The sequence below is a fragment of the Macaca fascicularis genome, chromosome 17 (assembly GCF_037993035.2).
Source record: "Macaca fascicularis isolate 582-1 chromosome 17, T2T-MFA8v1.1".
NCBI classification, from domain to species: Eukaryota; Metazoa; Chordata; class Mammalia; order Primates; family Cercopithecidae; genus Macaca; species Macaca fascicularis.
The window spans coordinates 11750321-11777531 of NC_088391.1; the positions used below are offsets into that span (position 1 = coordinate 11750321).

Sequence of the window (27211 nt, forward strand, 5' to 3'; positions counted from 1 at the left end):
TTTGCTTCACTTGAGTCAGGAAGGAAGGAGGCCCAGGTTAGGGCTTTCTTGTAACAAGAAGATTATTTTGATAAAGGTCCCAGCAAACTTCCTCTTGCTTCTCTCTGATAGGAACTGGGTTACATGCCTACCCTTAGACCAGTCACTGGCAAAGTTGAATGGAATAGCCAGGTTGACTTAGATGAGTCATGGTTCAGGCCCTGGCACTAGGCTGGGTCCACCTTTTGTAAGACAAGGGACTTCTACCTGCCACCTGAACAAAACAGAGATTCTTGTACCAAGGAAGAATGATAGGCAACTAATAGTGCCATTAAGTAAAAACTACAACAGTATGTATTAGTCCGTTTTCATGCTGCTGATAAAGACAAACCCAAGACAGGGCAATTTACAAAAGAAAAAGGGTTTATTGGACTTACATTTCCATGTGACTGGAGAAGCCTCACAATTATGGCAGAAGGTGAAAGGCACGTCTCACATGGCAGCAGCAAGAGAGAGAATGAGAGCCAAGTGAAACGGGTTACCAAACCATCGGCTCTTGTGAGATGTATTCACTACCACGAGAACAATATGGGAGAAACTGTCCCCATGCTTCACTTATCTCCCACCAGGTCCCTCCCACAGCGTGTGGGAATTATGGGAGTATAATTCAAGATGAGATTTGGGTGGGGACACAGCCAAACCATATCACAGTAGATGACTGTTGTTAGAAACTCAACACCTGTTGTTGTATAATATTGCATTAAGGGCAGTAATAATAGCTGGTTTTTATAAGCACTTATAAAGTATCAAGAGCCGTGTGAAGTGCTGTATATGTATCATTTCCTCTGGTCTTCACCATGACACTGTTTTACACATGTGGAAAGATGAAGGAACTATTTGTAAGTGATGGAGCTAGGGTTCCAACCTAGACTCTAGGATAAACAGTACACTGTGTGGCCTCTCATCGTCATTGGCAAGATAAAGATATTGGCTAACAGTAGGTGAAATTGAGGAACCTCTGGTGGGAGTAGAATTATATTGATGTGTACTTCCTACTAAGTTACCACAGTGATATCTGTCAAAAAGCAGTGGCAAAGTCTTGAAAGTAGCCGCCACCAAAAAATTTTGTATTTCTTTGCCTTCAGTTTCAAAAAAGAAACCTTTCCTAATGTTTTCTTTATTATACTAACTCAAAAAGAAATGGAGTCATTCTATTGCTTTAAAAAAAAGAAAAAAGCAAATTATAAGAAAGAATATTTTTTAGATCAGTCACTTGAGCCCCTTAAGATTGTACCCAGGCCAGCATAGTGGCTCACACCTGTAATCCTAGCTCTTCAGGAGCCTGAAATGGGAGAAGTGCTTGAGGCTAGGAGTTTGAGACCAGCCTGGTCAACACAGTGAAACCCCATCTCTTTTGTTTTTTAATAAATTTAAATTTTAAAATAGGACAAAAAAATGATTATATCCAGTTCTCAGATGGAAGGGAAAAAAAGGAATATGTAGATCTATTGAATTATGCTGTTAGGTTAAAATTAACAAGTTCAATATTTATCTGTTTACAGCTATCCAACAATAGTAGATGAAATGCCCTTAATATTTCCCTTAGATACCAAAAGGACAAAATGTTTTTCTGTTTTCAGATATTTCCATTTCATGTGGAAATATCAGTATTTTCCAGTGAGGTTTATATTTTCATCTTGTTCAGATTTAGCTATTAATTTGAAAGGGCTTTATCACTGACTGACTTTCCCTATACACAGCGTCCCTAAGCTAGGTCTCGCAATGGTTAAATAAGAATAGCTAGCATTCATGAAAGACTGCCATGTTTCAGCCACAGTGCTAAGCAGTCTCTCATTTAAACTTCCTCACATCCTATTGAGGCAAATACCATTTTGTAGAATAAAAACCAAATGCTAATAAAGAAATAAGAGACATTCACAATCAGTAGGTGATGGTGCCCAGATTCCAATCTGCTTCTGTCTCTAGAGCCTCTCTTCTTGTTGGCAGCCCAGTTAGAGCCATTCCTGCCCCACTTTTCCTCTGCTCATTTCCCACCAAAGCATCTGAAAGAGCCAGATGCTTGCTTGCTTGGCCTTCAGTGCAAGCTTCTGACTGCTATCCCAGTTGCTGGGGGGAACTTCTGGAAAGGATTTTCTTCCTGGAAATACGAGAAATGCATCTTTTGCCACGCTGATATACTTGCTGCTTCCAGCCTTTGAACATAGTTTGTGCAGGTGGCTGAAAAACAAAACAAAATTAGAATAATCATCTAAGGTGATTTTAAGCTGAACTTGAGCCAAGTTCCTGCCCTTAAAAGAAGAGTGTCAAGTGAAAAAGATCTATATAAATCAATAATTGCAGTAAAATATGACCAGTAAGCAATCCCATGAAATGTTAATTGTGTATATGTAAGAGTGACTGTTATTTGTACATTCTTTTACCTGCTGACCCCTAAGACCAATTTTCACTAATTTTTTCCCTATATTGCTGATATATATCTCCAAAATAGGATATTTTCTTATCAACCTGCTGAAGCTGTGACTTCATCTCTCTCCTCCAGGACCCTTATAGGGCTTAGTTCCTCATCAGTCATGCTGAATTTCGCTATTAGTCAGTCCTAGGCAAGAAACTAGATTTGTTTTCAACCCTTCATTGTTGTTCATCCAAATTGCTGCTAAAACTTGTCTTGTTTTCCTCCTTGAATGACATCTCCCACATCTGGACCTTCGTCACCATCACCTCTGCCAAGGCCTGGTTCCAGGTCTGCATCACCTCCCATCTGGAATACTCACAATTCCTTCTCACTGGCTATCTGCTGCTACTGCCTTTCCAGGACAGGCTTTCCTGGAAGTCCTTCCCGTAGCTTTGAGCATTGATCTTCACCTTTTTACTCTTGTCATTGTGCATCAGCTTCCATAGGCAGGGATTGCATGACAAATGCTTTTGGTGTCAATGGTTGCAAGCTCACTGAATAATTAAAATACCATCGTGAACTGGGAGTCACCATCTGAATTAATTTCATTGACGATATATATCCAAACCATTTGTTTTGGTAGGTTCAAGAGTTCTGTGGGGTGCAGAAATGGACTGAATCTTTGACCTGTAGCCTGTAATCTAAATACCAATGATATCCTTGGAGTATTAGTCACAGTCATTGGCCAGAGATGAGGTAGGAGTATTACTGTGGTACTACAAACACAATTAAGTTAAAAGGAATAACATCTGCTACTCTATATTTTTATGCTGGCGAGATTTAAACAGGCTAGATTTGACAAGGCATAACGTAGAAATTGAGGAAAGGCTTGCTGAAAGTTAAGACCGAAAGCTAAGTATAATGCCCTGGTTAATATATTAAGTGAGCTTAGGCAGAGGATACTACTACTCATGAAGTGTACACACTCCAGTGATGGAAGACCCACTCAACAATTCTCAAGTGTCCCTCGTACACAAAACAACAGCCATCAAACTGGCCCAATGAGCTCATTAAATATCATATTGTTCTGCCAGACAAGGCCCTTGTTTTAGGGAGTGACTAAGAGACTGTCACTTCTTGGGCCAGGAGAATGAAAATGCTCTTCAGGCTCTGGTAAAAGGATAGAGATAAATTGTTGATACTGTTCCTGGGACATCCCTCCCCATTTCAGTCTATGTCTGACTGGCCTGTGTTTCATACTGAAAGATGACAACTCAGCTGATTTACTCAGCTCTGTGTTTTCCTGAAGTTTTTGCTGTTGTCCCACGCAAGAGACAGAAGGTTAGAATCTATGTTCTTTGTGGACAGCGCTAAGTTAATGCCAAAAGATCTACGCGAGCCTGATGCTGCTGGGGCTGGCAAAGTTATGTGAGCTCCGAAGTTGAGACCAAGCCTCCATCTCCTCTACTTTAAGTGGAAAGTTAACACAGTCCGGAAGAGTCAGCCAGGAGTATCAGCCCGTTTGTGTTAACTTGCTTTTATTTTTTCTTGCTGAAAACAGAAGTGAATTACACTCTTCACTGAATCCTGCTGCAGAGGAAAATGATGCAACACTGGTCACATGACACAAAGATAAAAGGCCCTTTATGCAAACCTAGTTCTTCATTGTGTTTCCATGTAAGGAAAGGTTCAATACCCACACTGCAAAGCAACACAAAATTGTTGTTCTTAATCTTGGATCTTTCTCTACATGGAGCAGCCATGATGTTTTACGTTGTTTTTGTCTTTTTAAATTTTTCTGCCTTTTTGACCACAAGATTCATTAATGTTTATGTAATACAAAATATAGAAAGAAATTATATAGGCTTATTTGATTTACTTTTGACTAAACAAGAGTTTTTTTCTATGTGGTTTGGGACTGTTACGATCATGTGCTTTGCCTTAGCCACACACTTGCTATGTGAACTTGAGCAAGTTACTTAAATTCTGATTCCTAAAAAAGAGACTACCTGATATGTATGAGATATATATGGGGGTATATATATATGTATATATATAGCTACATAATCATGTATATTTCCTTAAATAAATATGTTTATCTATGTATACCTACTCATAGAGCCATAACAATTAAAGGAGTTGACATTTATGAAGTATTTAGCATATTCACTATTGTACTTGCTCAAATAAATGGTAGCCATTGTTATTAGTAATTTGCCTAATTAATGCTTGTCTAAATCCCTCTGTAAGTTAATGGTTTTGTCATGTTGGCTCATTGCCAAGACAATATGACCAGGAACCAAAGAGTCTTGGAGCTTTTTTGTGACATCTTCTTGACTTGAGGATCTGAACTTTACCACCCCCTAGAGAGGACATTTTGGTAGCAAAGTACATTTCTGGAACTTCAGAAAATTAACCATCTAAAGATGTCTAAGATGTAATGTGTTCCTTCTAAATTCAGAGCTATGTATGGTGGCTGAAAATATAACAAGGCATTAGCGTATGCTACAGTTGCAGCATTTTCTTGTTCCTTTTTCTTTTTTTCTTTTCTTTTCTTTTTTTTTTTTTTTTTTTTTTTTGAGACAGAGTTTCACTCTTGTTGCCCAGGCTGGAGTGCAATGGCATGGTCTCGGCTCACTGCAATCTCCACCTCCTGGGTTCAAGCCTCTGTCTCCCGAGTAGCTGGGATTACAAGCACGCGCCACCACTCCTGGCTAGTTTTTTGTGTTTTTAGTAGAAACAGGATTTCACCATGTTAACCAGGCTGTTCTCGAACTCCTGACCTCAGGTGATCTGCCTGCTTCGGCCTCCCAAAGTGCTGGGATTACAGGTGTGAGCCACCACACTCGGCCCAGTTGCAGCATTTTCTGTGAGCATTTACATGAATTAAACCTGAAGCGTGAGATTTTTGGATCTGGACCAAACTCTTCTCCTGTGTATGAGTTTCAATGTCACTCTGACGGACCCACTTCCACTTCCCTTTCCCCTACCCTTTCGACATACTTCCATTGTAGCAACAGTGGCATAGTGTAACCACTTTGCCTGTCTCAGTCCCTCCATGGCTGAGAATCAACCGTCTTTTCATTTTTCTACTCTCCAGCACATCTTAGGGCACATTGGCTCTTGTGAATAATCTGTTAAATATTAACTGAGTGAATAAAATCACTAAATATTAACTGAGTGTTGGAGGTCTGTGGCTAAACTGCCAGCATGTCTCCCATCAGTGGATGAGCACCCAGCAAGCAGTAACACTGTTTCATCTTTTGGGATCTTTCTATCTTTTATTCCAAGCAGGAACTCAGCATCTAATCTTAGCTATAAAGTCTCTTTCCTCTGTAACCCACACCTGTTGTTTTTTTTGAGTGAGTTCAACAAGCTAAATTGTACCATTGTGTTCACAGAACTCTGGGCAGATACGTCCATGAAATGAAAAGTGTAGAGTGAAATAATGTTTTATTTGTATAATGATCAGCCAACTTGAGGAAACATTTCAGAGAGAAATTGTGTGTTTATTTTTAAATCATTCAGCACTGTCAAGGATTGCTCTCTGTAAAAATACTAACTTTTTCCTACATTTACCTAAATGTCATTTATGTTACAAGGATTTGACTTACTTTTAAACCTTCTAGCCACTTTTGCCAAATTGGAAGGAAACCATGCTCAATGAAGTCTACTGAGCTAATTTAATTATTTACTCACAAGGTCTTTTTCCATGTGGGGAATGCTGCTGTTTTATATTTATTTGGAGACACTGATGGCCTTTCTAGAAAAAAAAAAAATCTGAATGTAAAGATTTTATCTTCATGATTAAGGTGCATGTACTTAAATAGCTGCCCAAATTGGCCATGCCTGAATAAGCTTCAGGAAGTACCTGAGAGTGAATCAATAGTCCTCCCTTTCCCTTCTTGTCAATTATTAAATGCTTACATATGTAGGGTACTGTGGTACGTAGAGTACACAGTGATTCAGCAGGCCCAGCTCTTGCCTTCTCTGGGCTTCACAATCAAAGACAGCCTACTCTGATGAAAGGGAAGGTATAAGGAAGTTGCAAGAGAACAGAAATAGGTGCTCTGGCCATGCCAGGCATTGTACTGGGACCTAGGGACACTGACCTAAATAATCATGTAGAGAAGGAAGTGATTCATCATTTTAAGAGGGAGGGAAGAAGCTGAGGGATAGTTCCACAGAGGCTGTGACATTTGAATATGAAGAATGTTATAGAGAAGAGGGAGAAAGGCGGAGGGAAGAACATGAGCAGTTGCAGGGAGTTGGGGAGGTGACTGAGGGAATGACAACTGGATCCCAAGGTCCCTGAAAGAGTGACAGATGGTGGATACAAAGGCAAGTTGGGTGAGATGACAGGGAGCATGGAAGGATCTTCTGAAAGGTCTGGGCTTACTGTGAAAGCACTGGGCAACCCCATAGGTTTTTAAGCAGGGAACAGCATGATCACATCCCAGCAAATTCGGGGCCTCTGGACTGAGAATGGAGGTAGAGCCAATCACTGCGAGAATGGCCCAGGAAACAGACAACAAGGACTCAAAATAAAGTAGTAGCAGAGGAGTTGGATAGAAGGGAACAGATTCAAGCCAATTGTCTGGGGTAGAATTGTCAGAGTTTGGTATCTTCCCTGGGTCCAGCCTGTGTTTCATTTTAATGTATGATAGAAACACGCATAATTATGTAGCTCAAGCAAGCTGCTTTAAAAAAAAAATAGGCAGAAGCAATTATTTGATGAACAGTGTTTTAATATTATACTTTGGCTAGAAAATATGCTGTTGAAATAGAATATTTGTGTTGAGGGTAAAAGTTGATGGTGGGGTTCTCTCTTGACAATGCTCAATTGATTTAATACATCAAATTAACACAGTGGTGTTGGATAGCTGCTATGTGAAGCCCCTGTTACATTCATTTTATAGTTATTCCTAGGTTATAGATTGGCAGAGATTTTCTTAGGTTTTGTTTTTCAAGGAAATACACATTTTAGATGGCCACATGACCTTAAACCATTTAAATGTCAAACAAATACCTAATGGATACTGCATAGCCTGTTGGATTACTTCGGGATAGTTGTAGAGTATCAATTCATCCAAGTTGTCTAACCACTTTTTACCTATGACAATCTCAGAAAAATGTCGTGTAATTTTCGTAGAAAAAAAAGGCATCATGAAAGCTCCCAAAGATAGCACCTCCTAAGAAACAAGTTCAAGATCATCTCTGTCAACTGCTTTTATTATATTCAGAATTATCTACAGCTTGGTCCTGCAGTGACACACAGGCATTAGCAGTTGTTTCACCTTCCTTTCTGTCCTTCAGGGAGAGCAGTGTGCTTTCCTGGGCCATGTATAGTTGCATAATAAACCCTTCTAGGAGAAAATGTCTCCTAGTCTTAGGGGCATTTTTGAAAGCATATTTTGCTCTGTTCTTATGTCACTTCAAACTCCATCCCGTTAGGCTAGTTAAATCAGATTCTCCCAATGCCTCCTCCCCACCTTTATGTGAGGAAGTTTTAGCAGTCATGTTAACACTATGGGCTGACAAGGCATGACACTGACTACTTCAGAATGCCACAGAGTACTCCGGTGACAATTATTACGTAATGACATCACATCAGTCATCACATATGAAAATTAGACAGAGGTGCACCTACCTCTTCATAATGAAACAACAGGTTGTAAACCTTACACCTGTACTATCTTGTGCACTCTCAGTTCTCTGAATGAATATTGTAAAATAAAGAGACCTATAATTAAGTTTTAATTATATCCACCACATACAGCATTTTAGGAAGACCCTTACAATATAACATGTCAACAGACTCTGAAAAGCAACAATGAGGATTGTTCAAGGAAACAAATCAGTACCAGTACAGTTGAGAACAGAGGTAATAACTTAATCTGAGAGGTTATACAGCCATAAAACTCCATTCATGTAAATCCATACTTACATTATTTCCATTTCCTTCTGATTCGGGAGCTCAAAATTATTTTATCCCAGGATGTAGTTGGGTGAGGAAAATGACCGTTTCCCTTTTATTTGGTTAAGGGAGGTTTTGTGGTATAAGTGGGATTTTTACAAGGTCTTTGAAGGAGAAGATGGGTTGGCAGGATTGAGGGAAAAGACATGTCAAGCAAAAAGTGTGTAGTTGGGAGAGGAAGAAGCAGAGGAAGGGAGTGGTGAAATGGCTGGCAAGAGCAGATGGAAGGGAATTAAAGGACTACCTACCGGAATGAAAAAGAAGCCCAACAAAAAACCCTACAAACATTTGCCAGTTTAGCTTTCTGCTTAAATATTGAGCTTGTTTTCCCCATTGCCCAAATTACTCCTGAGTTTTCAGATGGATGCTAACTCTGTGAAACCAGTATACACTATTTACAATATGTAAATGATTCTGCTGTAGTAGTACTGTCAAAATAGTGGTTTTGCTAATGCAAATTTGTATCAGGAAATCACAATTTTTCAATTCAATTTTACTAGCTTTTCTTCTCACATGGATGTGGTTTTAAAAAAAAAGATTTCAACAAATCAACCAATATTCATTGAGGACCCACTGTGTACAAAACACTACAGCAGAAGCAATGGTAATTTGCAAAGTATGAGGTAAGCAGGCAAGGTGGAAATCCATGTGATATTCAGAAAGAATGAAGATGTCAGTAGAGGAACTAGCACAACACAATGTGTGATCAATCATAATGTGGGTGATGTGGTTAGAACTAAAGAAAGATTAAGATTTTTAAAAATTTTTTTCCTAGTCAGTTTTATATGTTTGGTTTTGTAATAGATTTGGGCGCCATATAGAAGTATTTAATATCAGAAATCTCTTTTATGATCTTTTGCTTCTCAACTTCTAGGAGGCAGTCTGGTATAGCAGGAAGAGTACAAACTCCAGAGGTGGAAAAGCTATATTGTAGTCCTTTTTCCTGGCATTTATTGAGTGTGCTGTCTTTGACAAATTACTTAGTGTTCTCTTCTATAGAGTGGACATAAAGGTGACTACCTCCCAGTCTCACCTGGCCTGATACTTTTTGAAGTGATCAATAAATGTTATTGAATCAATAAATCAGTGTTTCTAATAACTTAATTTGTGAATATATATGGCTACATGCATTTACTAATTCATAAAGACACAACACTGTAACTTTGTCTGAATAGATTTCCATGTGTATCTGCAAAATTATTCCCTGTGTGTCTAAGTTTTATAAAAAGCATTAATTGGTCTAAAGCAGTGTGCCCAATGCAATACCAGGCACGCATGTAATTCTAAGTTTTGTAGTAGCGACATTAAGCTTAAAAGCATTGAAATTTTCATAATTTATTTTATCTAATTCAGTATATCTAAAATGTTATTTCAATATGTAATCAGCATAACTATTAATAAAATATTTTACCTTCTTTTTTTGAGGAATTCAGAATGTATTTTACACCATCAACATATTTAAATTTGAACACCGAATTTATCCAAAACACTTGATCTATATTTGGATTTAATAAAATTTACAGTTGAAAAATATATGCAGATTTGTCCAAACATACTTAAAACATTTCCAATAAATGAACCAAGTGTCAGTTTTTACGTTTGAATTTAAATTAATTGCGATAAAAATAAAAATTAAGTTTGTGGCTGGGCACAGTGGCTAGTGCCTGTAATCTCAGCACTTTGGGAGGCTGAGAGAGGCCAATCACCTAATGTCAGGAGTTCAAGACCAGCCTGGCCAACATGGTGAAACCCTGTCTCTACTAAAAGTAAAAAAATTAGCCGGGTGTGGTGGTGTGGGCCTGGAGTCCCAGCTACTCAGGAGGCTGAGGCTGAAAAATCGCTTGAACCTGGGAGGCAGAGGTTGCAATGAGCTGAGATCATACCACTGTACTCCAGCCTCCAGCCTGGGTAACAAAGCGAGACTCCATCTCAAAAAAAAAAAAAATTAAGTTCCTTAGTAAAACTGAACACATTTCAAGGGCTAAGCAGCCATATGTGGCTAATAGCTACTGTATTAGACTACAAAGTAGAACTATTTCAAATTGTTTTCTCAGGAAGTCCCAGACTTAGACAGAATAGTTATTTTATAATATAAAATAATGACATTCTAAGACTGGATTTTATTTTGGGAGTTGTCTCTTACCGACTATGCTTAGTAATGACTTCTTTTTTTTTTGACACGGAGTCTCACTCTGTCGCCCAGGCTGGAGTGCAGTGGTGCAATCTCGGCTCACTGCAAGCTCCATCTCCCAGGTTCATGCCATTCTCCTGCCTCAGCCTCCCGAGTAGCTGGGACTACAGGCACCCGCCACCACGCCTGGCTAATTTTTTGTAGTTTTAGTAGAGACGGGGTTTCACCGTGTTAGCCAGGATGGTCTCAATCTGCTGACCTTCACTTTTGGAGGCTGAGACGGGCAGATCACGAGGTCAGCTAGATTTTTGACATGCCCTTTGAATGAAGCTCTCTAGGTTACTTGGCCTAAAGAACGTATAGATACTATTAAAATGCTGCAGGACAATTGCTGTTTCTTCATGTATGCACCTGACTCCATCGTCTTTGCAGACGAACTGTCTGGGTCTCAGACTGTGTTAGTTTTCCGAGGTCCCACGGCTTGTTAATGGCAGCATCAGCCTGTGAACATGGGCTTACAGGTTCATAATGCCAGAGTCCATACTAGGCCTCATTTAAGTGCAGGTGCATCCCTGATGTACTTTGGACACTTAGAGTCTTCCCTGAAGGAGGGTCCTTTCTTGGGCTATATTTTTTAATTCTCAAACATATCATCAACTCAAAATACATGGTAAAATTTGGAAAAGCACATGAGGTAGACTAGGTTGTCTCAAAGAATCCTTCTTGGGTAGAACAGGGTTGTGGGGATGAGGGTATTGGCCAAAGAGACCTTAGTAGTAAAAGGTTGTGTGGCTCTATGCCTTCTCTGTGCCCCTTCACCGCACTTTTAAAGGCAAAACTTAACAGAAAAACAACCATTACTGTATAACCTCCAAAATAGTGATGCTCCTACTACAGACATTTCTGTGTATACATTTCTCCTTTGGATTTGTTTCTAAATAAAACCAGTAAAGATGATTCACAAGCACTGGGTGCTAATGACTATGGGATACTTAGCTGAATGGTTTTCTAAGATTCAGTATATTCAGTTCTTAGTGTTGAATTCTGTATGCCTTCTTAAAAAAAAATATGAGCCAATTCTCTGAACTCCTGGCATTAACTATTTCATTGGAATTAACATACTTCATGGGAAAGGTTAATGTTCTAAAGACCAGTCAGAACTTCCATTCTGGTTTGGTCTGGTCTCTTGGGCCTAGGGTAGCATCTCAAAACCTATGGCCTCCCATACATTGTATTTAATAAGCCCCACTCTGGAACACACGCCTTTGCAAATTTTGGCACTTAAATTGCTGTCAAAAACAGCATCTCTACTCAGATGCCCCCCAAAACTGCCACTCCTTTCCAGAAACATTTGAAATCTATCCTCAGTTGCCATTTAGAAATATAGGAACAAAGAACATCCAGCAACAATCAGCCAAACCACTTTCATGAGAGAATGCTGAAAGTCCATTACTGACCCTCTCTTGACTCTTCATTCACTATGATGTGGCATGATGTAATGAGATTAGATAAACTAACTCATAATCTTTGTTTAAAAGATGCTTTCTGGTCGGGCACAGTGGCTCACACCTGTAATCCCAGCACTTTGGGAAGCCAGGCGGGTGGATCACCTGAGGTCAGGAGTTTGAGACCAGCCTGGCCAACATGGGGAAACTCCGCCTCTACTAAAAATAAAGGAAAATTAGCTGGGCGTGGTGACACGCACCTATAATCCCAGCTACTCAGGAGGCTGAGGCAGGAAAATCGCTTGAACCTGGGAAGGGGAGGCAGAGGTTGCTCTGAGCCAAGATCATACCACTGCACTCCAGCCTGGGCAACTGAGTGAGACTGTCTCAAAAAAATAAAAATGAAATAATAAAAGATGCTTTCTTAAATGAAAATAGTTGTTTACTTTCATTCTAACCGTGCCTCTAGTGAGCAAGTCACTCAGCTGAACTCTCATTGTCAGGTTAATTTTTTTAAGTTTTTAGATGTTTTGAATGAAACTATGAAAACCCTGCAGAAGTGTTTATCCTTTACTGTTAACAGGATGTCATCTTGAACACACCCCCTTTTTTTGTTCTGTACAACTATTCAGGAAGTGTTCACAGGGACTGTGAAGGAATTCTGGGAGGTATACTAACTAAATGGCACCACTTGCTTTGTTGTTGTTAATTGTATAAATGCTTTGTAGAATGTATGCATTTATCAAGTGATTTTTTTTTTCATCTTGTCTTTTGATTTTCTGCACTCAATTTGCTAGGAGTTTAAAAACTAGACCAAAAATAAATAAATAAACCTTGCTTGGGTTGTAAGAGTTAGGCTTGAAGTTAGACCTTGCATTAGTCTATGTATATCAAGGACATAGATTTCTGACACCTATTTGGGGCAGAGAAATGGAACCCCAGAGGCTGTTTAACGGTAAGAAACAAATGAAGGACAGCAAAAGCACACCCCAAGTTCTTTTGGTTAACTTCCTGATTCTTCATTATGTTTTGAGTTATAGATACAAGGTTACCAACCAGCTAGATGGTTCTGTTTTATTATTTATTTCTTTATTTTATTATTTACTTCTTTATTTAGAGACAGGGTCTTGTGTCGCCCAGGCTGGAGTGCAGTGGTGTGATCATAGCTCCCTGCAGCCTCCCTCCTGGGGTTAAGCCATCCTCCCACCTCAGTATCCTGAGTAGTTGGGCCCACAGGTGCATACCACCATGCCCAGCTAATGTTTGTGGTTTTTGTAGAGACAGGGTTTTGCCATGTTGCCCAGGCTGGTCTCAAACTCCTGGACTCAAGTGAGTCTCCCACCTCAACCTCCCGAAGTGGTGGGATTACAGGAATGAGCCACCATGCCTGGCCTAAAATGGAAACTATTTTAAACCCTCCTATGCATTCCTCTGCCTGGGAGGATTGGTTTACTGAATACTCTGTTCTCATTTATTATTAAATCTTCCCAAGGGCTATAAGTAGCTTCCAAACCTGGGTACACATTGGAATCACTTATGGAACCATTAAAAAGACAAATTCTAGCCTTGCCAGGGGTTCAAATTCTACAGGTCTTCCTGAGGCCATTGAGTCTGTACATTTTATAAAGCTCTGTCCATCTTTGGGTACACTTTGGGCTTCTGTCAGACCCCTCTCCAAAAAATAAGTGAGTTCAACTCAAGAAACAGAACCTGTACAATAATCCTCCAAAACACTGTAATTAAAAGACTGAGGACAACAGAAAGATCAAGTGAGAAATTACACATATAGAACTGGGTGGTACCTATAAGCTGAGTAATAGAAATCAGGAAAACTTATTGGAAAAAGAACATTTAGTGTACTTCTAATACATTTAAGTTAGTATGCCTTCCAGAATATTTCTCATTAACATAGAATCCCTTCTGATTTTTCTTTCCAAGGTTGAGTTTAAGAATATACCTGGTAGGCTGGGCGCAGTGGCTCACGCCTGTAATCCCAGCACTTTGGGAGGCCGAGGCGGGCGGATCACGTGGTCGGGAGATTGAGACCAGCCTGGCCAATATGGTGAAACCCTGTCTCTACTAAAAATACAAAAATTAGCTGGGTGTGGTGGCGGACGCCTGTAGTCCCAGCTACTTGGGAAGCTGAGGCAGGAGAATCTCTTGAACCCGGGAGGCGGAGGTTGCAGTGAGCTGAGGTCGCAGCACTGCACTCCAGCCTGGCGACAGAGTGAGATTCCATCTAAAAAAAAAGGAATATACCCGGTCATTTATCAGAGAATGGGTAACCTTTGGAGGTTTAAAGTGAGCCTCTGTATAGGTTCACACAGTCTATGCCAAATAAGCACCATACACCTGGTTAGTAGAATGCTGCTTCACCAGTAGCTTGCTGTCAGAGGTACCCTGTGCCAAAACAAGCCAGTATTTTCCTAGTGGCCCTCCTAATACACATTTTCAGGTTGCATTTGTTTGCTGGATATGTCTTTAGGTAATGACATGCCTGGCAAATGCTACCTACAGCTATAAGCCTATTTCATAGCCAGTACTTCCCAGCACAATGACACATTATCTTTTATGGATTCCCTGCCCTTATTATGGTTTCCACAGGGAAGAGGCCAGGCTGCAGGTGATGTTTGCTTATGTTGTGCTCCATTTGGTTCCTCCCTTAACACGGCCTCAAAGGCTCCTTGTCTCTGAAAGTTTTGTTAATACAAGTGAATGAATATATTCTGTAGTATGTTATATCACTGAAAAATAGTGAAAATACATAATCCTTTTGGCACTGGCATCTATTGTTAATATTTTAACTCTTGTATTTACTAAATTTCTAGGAAGAGTAACATGTATGTATCTCATACAATAAAATGTAACCATTTTATTACTGAAATATTTCACTGAATATTATCACAAACTGGTTCTAATACCTCAGTTTAGAGAAATGTTGGGTTTATAAGAACAATGATGAAAAAAATAGGAATCATCATCAGCATATGTATCCTCTCACTTCAGAGTTTTGAATGAAATAGGTAGGGTTACAATATGATCATTTTAAATGGTGACTTTTCCTTTAAGTTGGAAAAAAATTCTTGAGTTGGTGTGCAAAGGTTATTTCTTGCTTCCCATAATAAAATAGAGTAAGGAGACTATACAGTAAAGTAGGTGGATAGAGTCCAGTAGGCTACATTTATTTTACTTTTTTTTATTTTTTATTTTTTTTGAGACAGACTCTCACTCTGTCACCCAGGCTGGAATGCAGTGGCAGGATCTCAGCTCACTGCAACCTTCCACCTCCTGGTTTCAAGTGATTCTCCTGCCTCGGCCTCCTCAGTAGCTGGGATTACAGGCACCTGCCAGCACGCCTAGCTAATTTTTGTATTTTTAGTAGAGACAGGGTTTCACCATGTTGGCCAGGCTGGTCTCAAACTCCTGACCTCGGGTGATCCACCCACCTCGGCCTCCCAAAGGGCTGGGATTACAGGCGTGAGCCACCATGCCGGGCCTAGTAGGCTACATTAAAGAGAGTAGTTGTATGATCTAACGTTTATGCTAATAAGTGGCTATTGGTTGGCCGGTAGCCTAAGAGCAGTCCTCCCAGAAGCAACAAGTAAACTAAACAGACTCAGGAACTTCCTTGCAGATTCTAAGCCCGTGAAGGTAGAAGCACTGGGTTCAACTTTCGTTTGCACTTAAAAATATTTGCAGTCATGCCATCAGTACATAGAGAAGCAGAAAGGAAACTTTTATGAATATTAGACTAATTGTTAAAGAAAAAGGAAGCATCAACTTTAAAGTCATTCATTCAATTAATATTTGAGGGTTGTTACAAAACTATCAATTAAGTCAACAATCCAGTTTAATTTATTTATTAAATTTAGATTACATTAATATAGTTTAAAATGTATGACTTTTTTTTAGAATCATCAGGAAACCAACAATCTATAAGTAAACTCATCCTAATCATGAAGGTTAGCCCTGGAAATAACAAATCATTTTAATAATTTTGAATAAAGTTTTTTTCTAAAAAGTATTTTACTATCTCTGTTTGTATCTGTGGCATAAAATGCTATCATAATTTAACTGCATGTAAATGAACTCAGATCATCAGTGAATGTATTAATTATTTGAGATTTTATAATATATGGATACGTTCAGGGCTTTTGACATGTGAAGGGCATTATCTTTCTATACTAAAATATCTGTAGGCTGCTTTCTTTTCTCAGTTTTATGTCTGCTTTGTGCTTTTGTTTTCTGATTTTTTTATTAATATCTGCCATCAGCTGACAGCTGTCACTTACACTGTCAGTATGCCTGACCTTAGGATCCTTCACCTGTCCTTGATTTTTTCCTTTTGATTTAACATACATTCGATGGAGGGACAAGATTATGTCTAATGTAGGAGAACATGGGCTTTAAGTGGGGATAGTCAGGTGAGGTGGAGGGCACCAAAGGTGACTGCACTCTGGAATTCAGCTATGTTTTGGATATGCAGAATATCTGGGTAAAAAAATATGTATACATTATTTGAGGCATCTCTTAAATGTATACAAAGACAAATACTCTAAGGTTGCCATTGTTTAGAAGTCCCAATCATATTAAGGAAAGCCCTAGAATAAAAATTAATAAATGTAGTGATACTGGAGTCTGATAAACCTGTATTTGAATGATGCTGAGCAAGCTTATTTTTGTTCTTTTTCATTGACTCTGCAATGTAGACGGTAATGCTTACCTTATAAGGTTACTGTGAGGACTTAGTGAAATAATACATGGAAAGTGCCTTACTTAGGATCAGAATCAAGGTCAGTCCTCCTTCCCTCAAATGTTAGCTCTCTTTTCTACCTTTTTTTCTCTTCACTTCCCTTAGTATCTGTAAAAAGTAGGAAAGAAGAGGATTTTTTTTTTCATATTCCTACAAGGCTGTTTTAAGTAATGTTCTTTTAGTTGAATGACAGTCACATCATTTGAGAGGTTAGTCTAATAATAGCACTGGAGACTTGAGGATGACAAAGTGCAAATTTTCATTCGGTCTGGACTCCAATTTATTTATTTATTTGTTTATAATTAACATGGATTTATTTGAACCTGACGACTTTTGACAGAATTAAAAGGGGAAATTGTAGACTTCTACAGTTACATTCACAGATTTGTGTACTACTGTCTCAGAAACTTAGGAAGCAAAAAATAAGAAAAATAGAGAGAATATAGTATTAACACTAACAAGATAGTGAAGCAGAATTCCATTTTCTTTTTCTTTAATCTTTTTTTGTTACAGATTTAGGGGTGCCGGTGCAGTTGTGTTACATGGTGATACTGTGTAGTAATGGTCTGGGCTTCCAGTGTACCCATCCCCCAAATAGTGTACCTTGTACCCAATGGGTGGTATTTCATCCCTTACCCCCCCCTCCCACCTTTTGGAATCTCCCATGTCTATTATTCCATTCTGTATTGGATTCCTAGTTATATATAGAACGAGGAGGACTTTACTCTCTTCTGTCTATACACAGATACCTCCTTAGGCACACTACTGTCTTTTAATGGTTTTGACTTCCTTTAGTAAAATGTAAACCAAATGCCCCATATTCACCTGTGTCAATTCTACAAAGGCATTCTAAATCCTGAATGTGTAAAATGCGGGAGTAGCATGGGGCATCTTTGCTGGTGTTTAGCTCAGCAGAACCACTTTAAGTGTTCATTTTGGTAAATTGGACATTTTCTTTCTTCCTGTGAAATGTTTCAGTTCATCAGTCAATTCTCCTTCCATGCTGTTTTGTAATTACAACCTATATTGCTAAAGAAAACCTTCAATTTACCCTGAGTAAATCAAGAATAGAAAATTACTTGGGTTTCGGTCTCTTCACAGCTGAAATAAATTTTCACTGACCCTCATAGAATTCTTCTCTCAGAAATAATGCCCATAGAAAGATCAATTCGTTACACTTTTGTTTTTAAGTAACTTTGCATTTTCCTTCTCAATCTCCTCGTTAGCCTAAACCTGTTTTCTTTTGAAGGCAGAACACTTAACATTCTCCAATATTGGCTCCATCTTGGTTTTATAAATTAAGTTTTTAACAAGTCAGTTTAGGCTGTGTCTTTTAAAATCATGTAACTATAGATTTGAATCCAATCACTTTTCTTTGCAACTTATGTCAACAGATGTTCAGTGTTTCATTTTCCTTAAGGGTGTATGGTTTCTCGCTGACTCTTGGCTTCAAATACAGATTCTCTGCTGTTGGTTTTGTCTGTAGGCATATAAGCTGTTGAAAGCTGTTTGTATTCATGGCCAAGAGCCCCTAGTTCCCAGAGCAACAGTTTATCGCTCACCCTGTGTTATCTTTGCTCCTACATTTCTTCAGTCACAGGAACACAACCCCAGCCCGTTAGATCCGGGGGGCAGCGTGTGTATTTGCTATGCATGGACTGTTTATGGCAAACTGTGTGGGTCGGGCTCATGTTCCTGGAGTGCTTTGAGCAGCTTTACTAATCTGTCAGCATAGTATGTTCTTGTGGATAAATATAGACATACGGGCACTCTGCGAGTTGTAGGTCACTGTCTTACTGTGCAGCTAAAAATTGTCCCATTGGTATGAACAGTCTGCCCTGGACGGAAGGCCTGTTTTAGTTTGTCTTCTACTGTAGGTCTTTAGCACCTGACTAAAAATACACCTGGGGCCAAAAATATAAGGGCCCTAGCATTGTGGCTGAGACACTTACGGTGGCAGTGAGCAACAGGACCATGGAGCCCATCATTATGTGTTTTGGCTTTGGAACATAGTCTGTGTAGCTGTTCCAGACTGTCAGTTTGGGTTTCTTTTCAGGCTCATGGAGATTACAACTGCTTGTTGGAGACGATCCTGTGTGATCAGCTTCATAAAAGGACTTGGTAGGTATGAAAGGCTGTTATATGTGTGGAGTGGCTAATTGGTTGTTAAATGCTGAGTGTGGGAGGATTCTCCTAAAGGTTTTGGTGGATAAGGGTGGAGGTAGCAGTTGCATCTGCATGCAGGGATTTACTTATAATGCCATTGTTCAGAGACAGGAGTAATGCTTGAGGTGTTACATTTGAGATTGGTAATATTTTGGAGGCAAGACGTCCTTTTTGTATACAAGCCTGTGGAACAGGCAGCCATGATACAATGGAATTTTTCTGTGCACTTAACTTTCACTAAAAGATTTGTTATGACACTGAAGTAAAATTGCTGGGCTGTAAAAACAGCTAGTATATCTTTGGAAAATAATTAATCATATCATATTTAATATTATAGTAGAAGTAGGATTTATGCTTGATTTCTTCTAAATAGTAATGTTAATGCCCTTACTTGTTTTGTTTTAAACATTGCAATAGGCCTAAAAGCAGTTTTTTCTTCATTTTTGGCTTAGCCTTCTTTGACATGTAAAAAATAAAATATTTTTCCTTTTTGTTTATAAATTTAAAAACAGGACACCATGTGTTAACCAACATTAAATGGGTCTAAATTGTATGCCACTGCTCTTCCTTTATCAGACAATAGCACAGTTACATTAGTTCTAACATAACATTTTAAGCAATATTGTACAGCAGTTCCAAAAAACTCGTGAGAGGAAACATCCATGACACAGAGTTAATTACCTGCATTTTGGATATACACTCTTTAACTTTATTTAGTGAAGGTAGGAGAAGTTAACTTGTAAGTGGTAAAGGCATAACATATTGCTCTAATCAAGCAGAAAGATTTTGTTTACTAAAGACTTGGGAGATTGAGTTACTTGCTAATTATTCCACTGCACTATCTCTAATGAAACTACTAGAGGTTTACATACGATAGCATTCTGTTTCTAGGAAAAAAATTCCTGTTAGTCATTCTTTTACCCCTTACTTTTGTGGTTTGTAGAGTGTGCATTAGAGAACTTTTTTTTTCCTCCCAAGAAATTTTTTTTAGTGTATAACAAGCATACAAGATAGATGATAAAATTTATGGTTCCAGGTATTTGGAAAAGGTTGCATCATTATAGGACTCATATGAAATGCTTAATATTTCTATTATATGGTATCCCTTGGAGATGTTACTGACCATTAGTGTATTTTGGCTGAACAGAGCACTCCCACAGTCTCGTGAACATGTCGACTCCTTTTTCACTCATTGCCTTTCTTGCTCATAATAAAGTTTATAGTAAAGTTAACTTTATAGTACAGTTGGTAAAAATTTTAGGTATTAAACTTTACTATAAAGGCATCAGAAGCAACGAATCTGCTTCTGTGAATTGGTAGATTTATCGCCATCTTAGATTATAAATTTCTGGTGAGCATGTATTAAGTGAATTTTACCTCTTTGTACATTTCCATAACCATTTAAGAATTTAATAAAACCTAAAACTTTTTTAAATGAGCCGGTATCTAAATGAATAAGCCCATATGAACCAAGAATTCAATAAATATTTACATGATCAAATCAAACACCAACAAAACTGAAAAAGATTTCACTTATTCACTTAACTCATTGAACAAATGTTTATTGAGCTTCTGTTGTAAACACTGTACTGGAAGCCCTTTGCTTGCTATATATCTTGGAACTGTATATAGTTACCATATATATTTTATAATGGAAATATATATCATCACATATATTTCATAATGCATATGTATGTTAGTATATACAGACATATGTGTATATACTTTATAATAGCATGAATACTATAATGTATATTGTACTTGTGTATACATATATAATTATATAGTATAATGCATATTATATTAACAAAGACACCTGTAAGATTAGACTGTCCTTCAAGTCACCCCTGCATCATGTCATCCGCAAGGGGACCCTGGAGGGGAACAGCTATAACTTTAATTTGCAACGTTTATTTGTCAAAAGATGGCAGTTGCTGGCACTGTCCTTGTGGCAGACCCCCCCCCCCCCACCATGTCCAGTCTGCATAGACTTCAGTGTCCCTTCATGTTGGGTCCCTGTGTAATGCACTTGCCAATTCAGCGGCAGAAAACATCACCATGGTGCTCTTCTCTTGCCCTTGGTGTTTGACTTAAATATGATTCTTACAAAATAGCTCAAGAAGCTGGTTTGTCGTTTCTGGCAGGGCTCGGTCTAATGCCCAGATAACAGTCTGGGAATGACTACTAGCTCCTCAGCCTCCAGAGCCTTTTAACTGTGACTCACAGTAAGAAATACACTTTGCATTGTGACCCAGAACTCACACACATACATATCTGTAGACACAGAGTCTTAAAAAAAACAGCTTTGTGAAACAGTGCTTCCCTCCTCACTGTGCAGGATGCCACCAATCTGCTATTTTCTCTTCTCCTGTTTTCTGCTCTGTTTCATCAAATTCAGGCTGGTCAGCACCCACCGAGTTAGTTTCATGATCCAGTAATGGGTCAGAACCTGCATTTTAACAAACTCTGCTTTAAAGATTCCAACAGCTAGGCATTCCCAACATACCCTTAGTCACGTTCTCAGCAGAAATGACATGCTGTCATCCTTGACATAATATTCTACTCCTGAGCATATTGGTGCTTTATTTGTCAGAGTATTGCTTGGTTGCAGAAAGAGCTCTCCTGGTAGTTCTGATGTGAGTCGCAGGTTGAATGTAAGGTTTCTAAGCTGGACCTTTTACATCTTAACACTTCCTTACTCCTTAAAGCAATAAATATTTGTTGAGTACTTGGTATTAAGCCTAGCACTGTGCCAGAAGGTGATGCTACAGGAGGAATAAAGCAAATTCCTTGACCTTGTTGCAGTTAAGGGTAGTGGGGAAGACAGATAGGATTTGCATATATAATATGTCAAGAGGCAGCCAGAACTCTGGATGACAGTAAAGATGATACAAACTGTTAGCAGAGGGGAGTACCGAGGAGTGGCTGGCCAGAACAGACTCTCATAAACCTAGAAGGAAGTGAGCATGTGAGCCGTCATGACACTGCCCCGACCATTCATAAATTCCTACAACCCCTCTGCCCCAGTTCTCTTCCACTTTGAAGGTTTCTCTGACCGTCTCTATCATCAGTTATTTCTAGTTCTCAGCTTCAGTGTCACTATCCCAAAGTCCTGCCCCAACCCCCACAATCACAGATATGTTCCCCCCTGCATCTCTCCTGCAGCAGCCTTTGTAGCACTTCTCACTTTGCCGTTATAGTCCTGTGTGCTTTTATTCTATCATGCCTCTCTCCCTTCACACTGTCAGCTGTGTGAGGCTACGAGCCACGCCTATTTTGTTCCCCCAGCAGATAGCCCAATACCCCAAGTACAGTGGGCCTTCAGTAAATAGTCAGTATGTGAATAAATGAACAAATTAGTGAATAAATACTCTCCTAAATTCCTGTGCTCATCCATTGACTGTTCGACCTGGCTGTTCAGCCTTTGGCTGTTCAACCTGGTGGTATAGTGTAACTGAATAGATTAAACTTCAAAAATCTTTCAAACTGTCTTTTTAAATCTATTTTCATATTCTCCACAGAACTTTGCAGAATGCCTTATACGAAGGTCTTGATGAAAATTCTTTATTTAATGATTTGATTAATTGATCACACTCATAGTCTTTTGAAGCATAAATAGTTCTGAAAGGACTGTAATCAGGTCAGATGAGAAAAGTGCCTCTGTAAATGACACCTCCACTCATCCTTGCTGTGTGTTATGCATGTAAATACTCAGGCCAACATTCAGTTATGCAGACAGTTCAGTTACTCAAACCTATGTGATCGAACCTGAATTGCAGTGGTGTTCAATTTTTTAATATAGTCATTTATTTTTCAAATTGAGGTTCTAAGATGGCATTCCTTTATTACTGCCATTGTAAGATATAGGAAACTTTTTATAAGTGAGTCTTATCTTTTAAAAAAATTTATTATGAAGTGTTAAACCCAAAAGGAGAAAAAAATTAGGATAATATGTAACATATTGCCATCACTCAAATTCTACAGTTATCAAGATTTAGTCATGTTTGGTTTATTTGTACCTTTACTCTTTCGTTCTAATTAAAAAAAAAAAAAAAAGCTTTTTTTTTTTTTTTTTTTTTTTGAGACAGAGTTTTACTTCATTGCCCAGGCTGGAGTGCAGTGGCACAATCTCAGCTCACTGCGACCTCCGCCTCCTGGGTTCAAGCAGTTCTCATGCCTCAGCCTCCTGAGTAGCTGGGATTACAGGTGCCCACCACCATGCCTGACTGATTTTTTTGTATTTTAGTAGAGATAGGGTTTCACCATGTTCCCCAGGCTAGTCTCGAACTCCTGAGCTCAGGCAGTCCTCCTGTCTCCGCCTCTCAAAGTGTTTGGATTACAAAAATGAGCCACTGTGCCCAGCCAAAAAAAATTTTTTTAGAGTCTCACTCTGTTGCCCAGGCTGGAGTGCAGTGGTGCAATCATAGCTCAAAGCATCCTTGAATTCCTGGGCTCAAGCGGCCGTCCCATCTCAGCCTCCCAGTAGCTTAGACTGCAGATGCGCGCTACCATGCTCAGCTAACCTTTAAATTTTTTTTTGGTAGAGTTGGGGTCTCACTGTGTTGCCCAGACTGGTCTCAAACTCTTGGCCTCAAGTGATCGTCCTGTCTCGGCCTCCCAAAGTGCTGGGGTTAGAGGTATAAGATACCATGTCTAGCCCTTGTTTCTCTTTGTTAAAGTATTATGAATCAAATGTAGACATCATTTCATTGAACCCCATATAATCAGTATGCATTCTAGGAAATAGAGATATTTTCTCATCTACCCTCAATACTATTATCACATCTAGCAAAATTGACCATAATTCTTTGCTATCACCTAATATCCAGTCCGTACTCAAATTTTTTATAATCCTAAAAAGTCTTTTAACAATTAGTTTGCTTAAATCAGGGTTCAGACAAGGTCTACATATTACATTTGGTTGTTTTATCCCTTCCCTTGACCTGTAGAAACTGGTACAGTTTTCCTACAGGACGAACCTACTTCTGGATAAGCTATTTTGCTTCCTTATGGTGGTGACATTAACTTGTCCTATATCTGCGTTGTCTCTTATGAATGCACATTAGCTCTAATGTTTTGAAAGCGTGATGAATGTGGTCACAGGACAATGTACAGTTCCCCCTGGTCATAGGTTATATTCCAAAGTCATTTCTGTTCTATTACTATGATAGAGTAGAACTGTGTCACTCCCAGGTATACATCCCTAACAGCTTTTAGTGTGTGGGTACAAGAACTCTGACCAATAAATTGCTACAGGCTGGGGATTTTGAGAAAGCTTCTAGAGTCAGTGTTCTAAAACCACTTCTTCAGCACCTTAATCATCATAACAAGTCGCAGGTCTGTTTGTGTAAGATGTGGGATCTTTTTTTCTGTTTTAACAGGCACCAGATAGGTTCCCACCTTCATTAGTCTTCTCATGGTGGGTGCAGTCATCTTTTAGTTTGTGTTGTCCTCCCAAGAAGCCGCTTTTTCTCGCAGTTTACACAGTAACATGAGATCAGCATTCTTTCCAGAAACCCACTGGCTCCCAGTGACCCTCCAAATAAAGTTCACGTTCATTGGTTTGCCATTTAAGACCTTAGTTCTAATACTAATAAATATTTTAGAAACTACATTTTTATAGGACTGAAGAGTTTATTAAATTTTTCATATACGCTCTTCTTTACTTCATCTATGCAAATACTGTATTTTAGAATTGGTTGGGTTCAGGTCCACAGATATTAAGTGAGCACAGTCATTTACTTAATTGTGCCATGCACGGTGGTAAGTGCTTGGGATAAAGACAAGAGATAGTATTGTTTTTGAGGACTCTATAGTTCCTTGGTGAAGACGAATTTGAACAGATATACTAAGACCAGGGATGTGTGCTAGGAGGGTGACAGGAGGAGGGGGTGAGAAGGGACACTTGGCAGACGCTTCTGTGTACCTGCCGTGCCGTTCCATTTGCCTGAGTTGCCCCTTTCTCTTCTCTACCTATCAGAATCCTGCCTGTCCTTTAAGACCTGGGTCAAATGTCACCTATTCCACAGTGTCCACCTACTCCATGGCCCAGAACAGAGACTAGGCCTAACATGGGGTTAGTTTAGACACAAGGCAGACTTTCAGTACACTTTTTTTTTAAATGTAAGCAAAAGTCATGAGTTTACAGGTAGGAATAAAGACCGGCTTCCCCACTGTCTGCCTGCAGTTTAGGGAGTTTCCAGGCTTAAAATTTAATGAAACCAGAGAAGCGAAGATACAACTGGAAAGGTCAGGATTATTGGTAAAGCTTTACTCTGTAGAGAGGATAGATGATAGAATCTCCCTAATTCATATTAATTTAAGGGAAGGCAAGATATTAATTATTAAGTGTTCACACTGTAGAGATATTGAACAAATGATGTTTTCATACATTTTCACTGCATACTTGTATATTTCATAGAATAGTAGAGGTCGAAAGGACAATCTCACCTAGGTTTTTTAAGAATAACAGGTAAGGACACTGAAACCCAGTTGTCCAAGTTTCTTCCCTAAAGTCACTGAGAGCCACATTCGAGCTTAGACCTTTGACTCTGAGCTCAGTGTTCTTTCCACTATATTTTACCTACAAAAATGTTAACTTTGTTGGAGTTAATGAAGCATATCAGTTTCTCTATAGGCAGATAAGATTAGAAACAATTGTATTAACTGATTAAATTGCCCTCCTTTTCCTTCCTATTTATTTTCATCAGTGGTGTCAGTGTGTGGGTCCCAGGGCAGCAGCACCAGTATCACCTGGGGACTGGTTAGAAATGCAGACTTTCCAGTCTCACCCCCGACTCTGACACTGAATTGGGGTAGGAGGTGTCCAGCCTTTCAGGTGACTGTGATGTGCTAAAGACTGAGCACCAGTAATTCAAATTGTAAGTCAGCAGATTTTTTTTTGAAATTAAGATTTAAAAACTCAAGGTCTTGTCCAAATAATCTACACATTTTGAATTTGTAGAGTTCACATTAATGATATTTTGTGGCACAAAATGCGCGAGTAGAAGAAGAACTTAGAAAAGAGAAGAAAATGAAAAAAGGAGAGCCAGTAAAGGACATGTGAATGAGAGCAGTTGGTCACTTCTCTTAGGGAGAGAAAGGAAGTTGAAATTCAGGATTATCCTGCCTCTAGCAGGTTATTCGATCTCCTTTTGGTGAGAAAGGACCTTGAAATGTCAGTGTAACCTCATCTTCCTTTGCACACGGATCTTGGCAGAGATTCTTCCAGGCTCTGATGACAGTACCTACTTTGAAAATCAGGGGAACGTCCATGTAATCTCATCTTAGCAGATGACAGACATTTATAAAGGAAATCACTGAAATGTTACTGTCATTTCTCTCAGATAAAATACTGGAAGGCAGAGGAAGAGAGAAAAGAAAACAGGGCAGACACTTGATGCTAACTTTCCTTTGTTGAACTGCTTCACTCTCTCCAAGGTATTCAGTCTGGGGAGACCAGAGACAAAAATGGTTTTTTGAGAGAACATAAATTGAAGTAAGCAGAGAACTGTGCCTTCAAGTAGATTTGCTCTTTGTTAGAATAATAGGCAGTTAAAATTTATGTCATCAATGTATCTAGGAAAGAATAGTCTCTGGGTCTTTCTAAGGTATGTGTGTCATTAATCAGATCTCATGTATTTTTATGGGTCCTCCATGTTCAATTCTTTTCTTTTTTTTTTTGAGACAGAGTCTCGCTCTGTCGCCCAGGCTATAGTGCAGTGGCGCGATCTCGGCTCACTGCAAGCTCCGCCTCCCAGGTTCACGCCATTCTCCTGCCTCAGCCTCCCGAGTAGCTGGTACTACAGGCGCCCGCCACCACGCCCGGCTAATTTTTTTGTGTTTTTAGTAGAGACGGAGTTTCACTGTGTTAGCCAGGATGGTCTCGATCTGCTAACCTCATGATTTGCCCGTCTCGGCCTCCCAAAGTGCTGGGATTACAGGCGTGAGCCACCGCACCTGGTCCATATGTTCAATTCTTTTTTGTACTCCTAGCCTTTCCCAAAGTCCTTCTAATGTCTAAAAAGTGCATTTTCATTCACGAGGGCAGAGAACCCAGAGGAAGAGACCTTCATGGCCTAAGGATATGTTAGTCTTTCCAGAAAGTGTGCAACTATTCTAACCATAGGAAACCCCATTCTCCAAATTACAACGTTTATGTTGTGTTTTGTCATCCCCTGAAGTCCCAAAACTAGCTTACGCCAGAGCAAAGCCTATGGGTAAGGGGACAGTCTTCAACATAGGCAGCTGATTGGTTTTAAAAGACAGTCTGGGAATGGTGTAATACCACTATACCATCGAATGAGGAATGGATACAGAAACTGTGGTATATACATACAATGGGATA

At 39.2% G+C, this 27211-nt stretch overlaps 1 protein-coding gene across 6 annotated transcripts in view; it reads left to right on the forward strand.

Moving 5' to 3' along the window:
* Positions 1 to 27211, forward strand: part of FRY (FRY microtubule binding protein) — a 454114-nt gene that overhangs the window by 196944 nt on the left and 229959 nt on the right. Inside the window, exon 1 of one of the 6 annotated variants that reach the window (XM_065533133.1) lies at positions 18517 to 18819. The exons of the other annotated variants lie outside the window; for them this stretch is intronic. Within the exon in view, the coding sequence (XP_065389205.1) occupies positions 18759 to 18819 (61 nt within the window). The 5' untranslated portion in view covers positions 18517 to 18758. Of the gene's footprint in view, positions 1 to 18516; positions 18820 to 27211 lie in introns of those variants that run through there. 6 annotated transcript variants of the gene reach the window in all.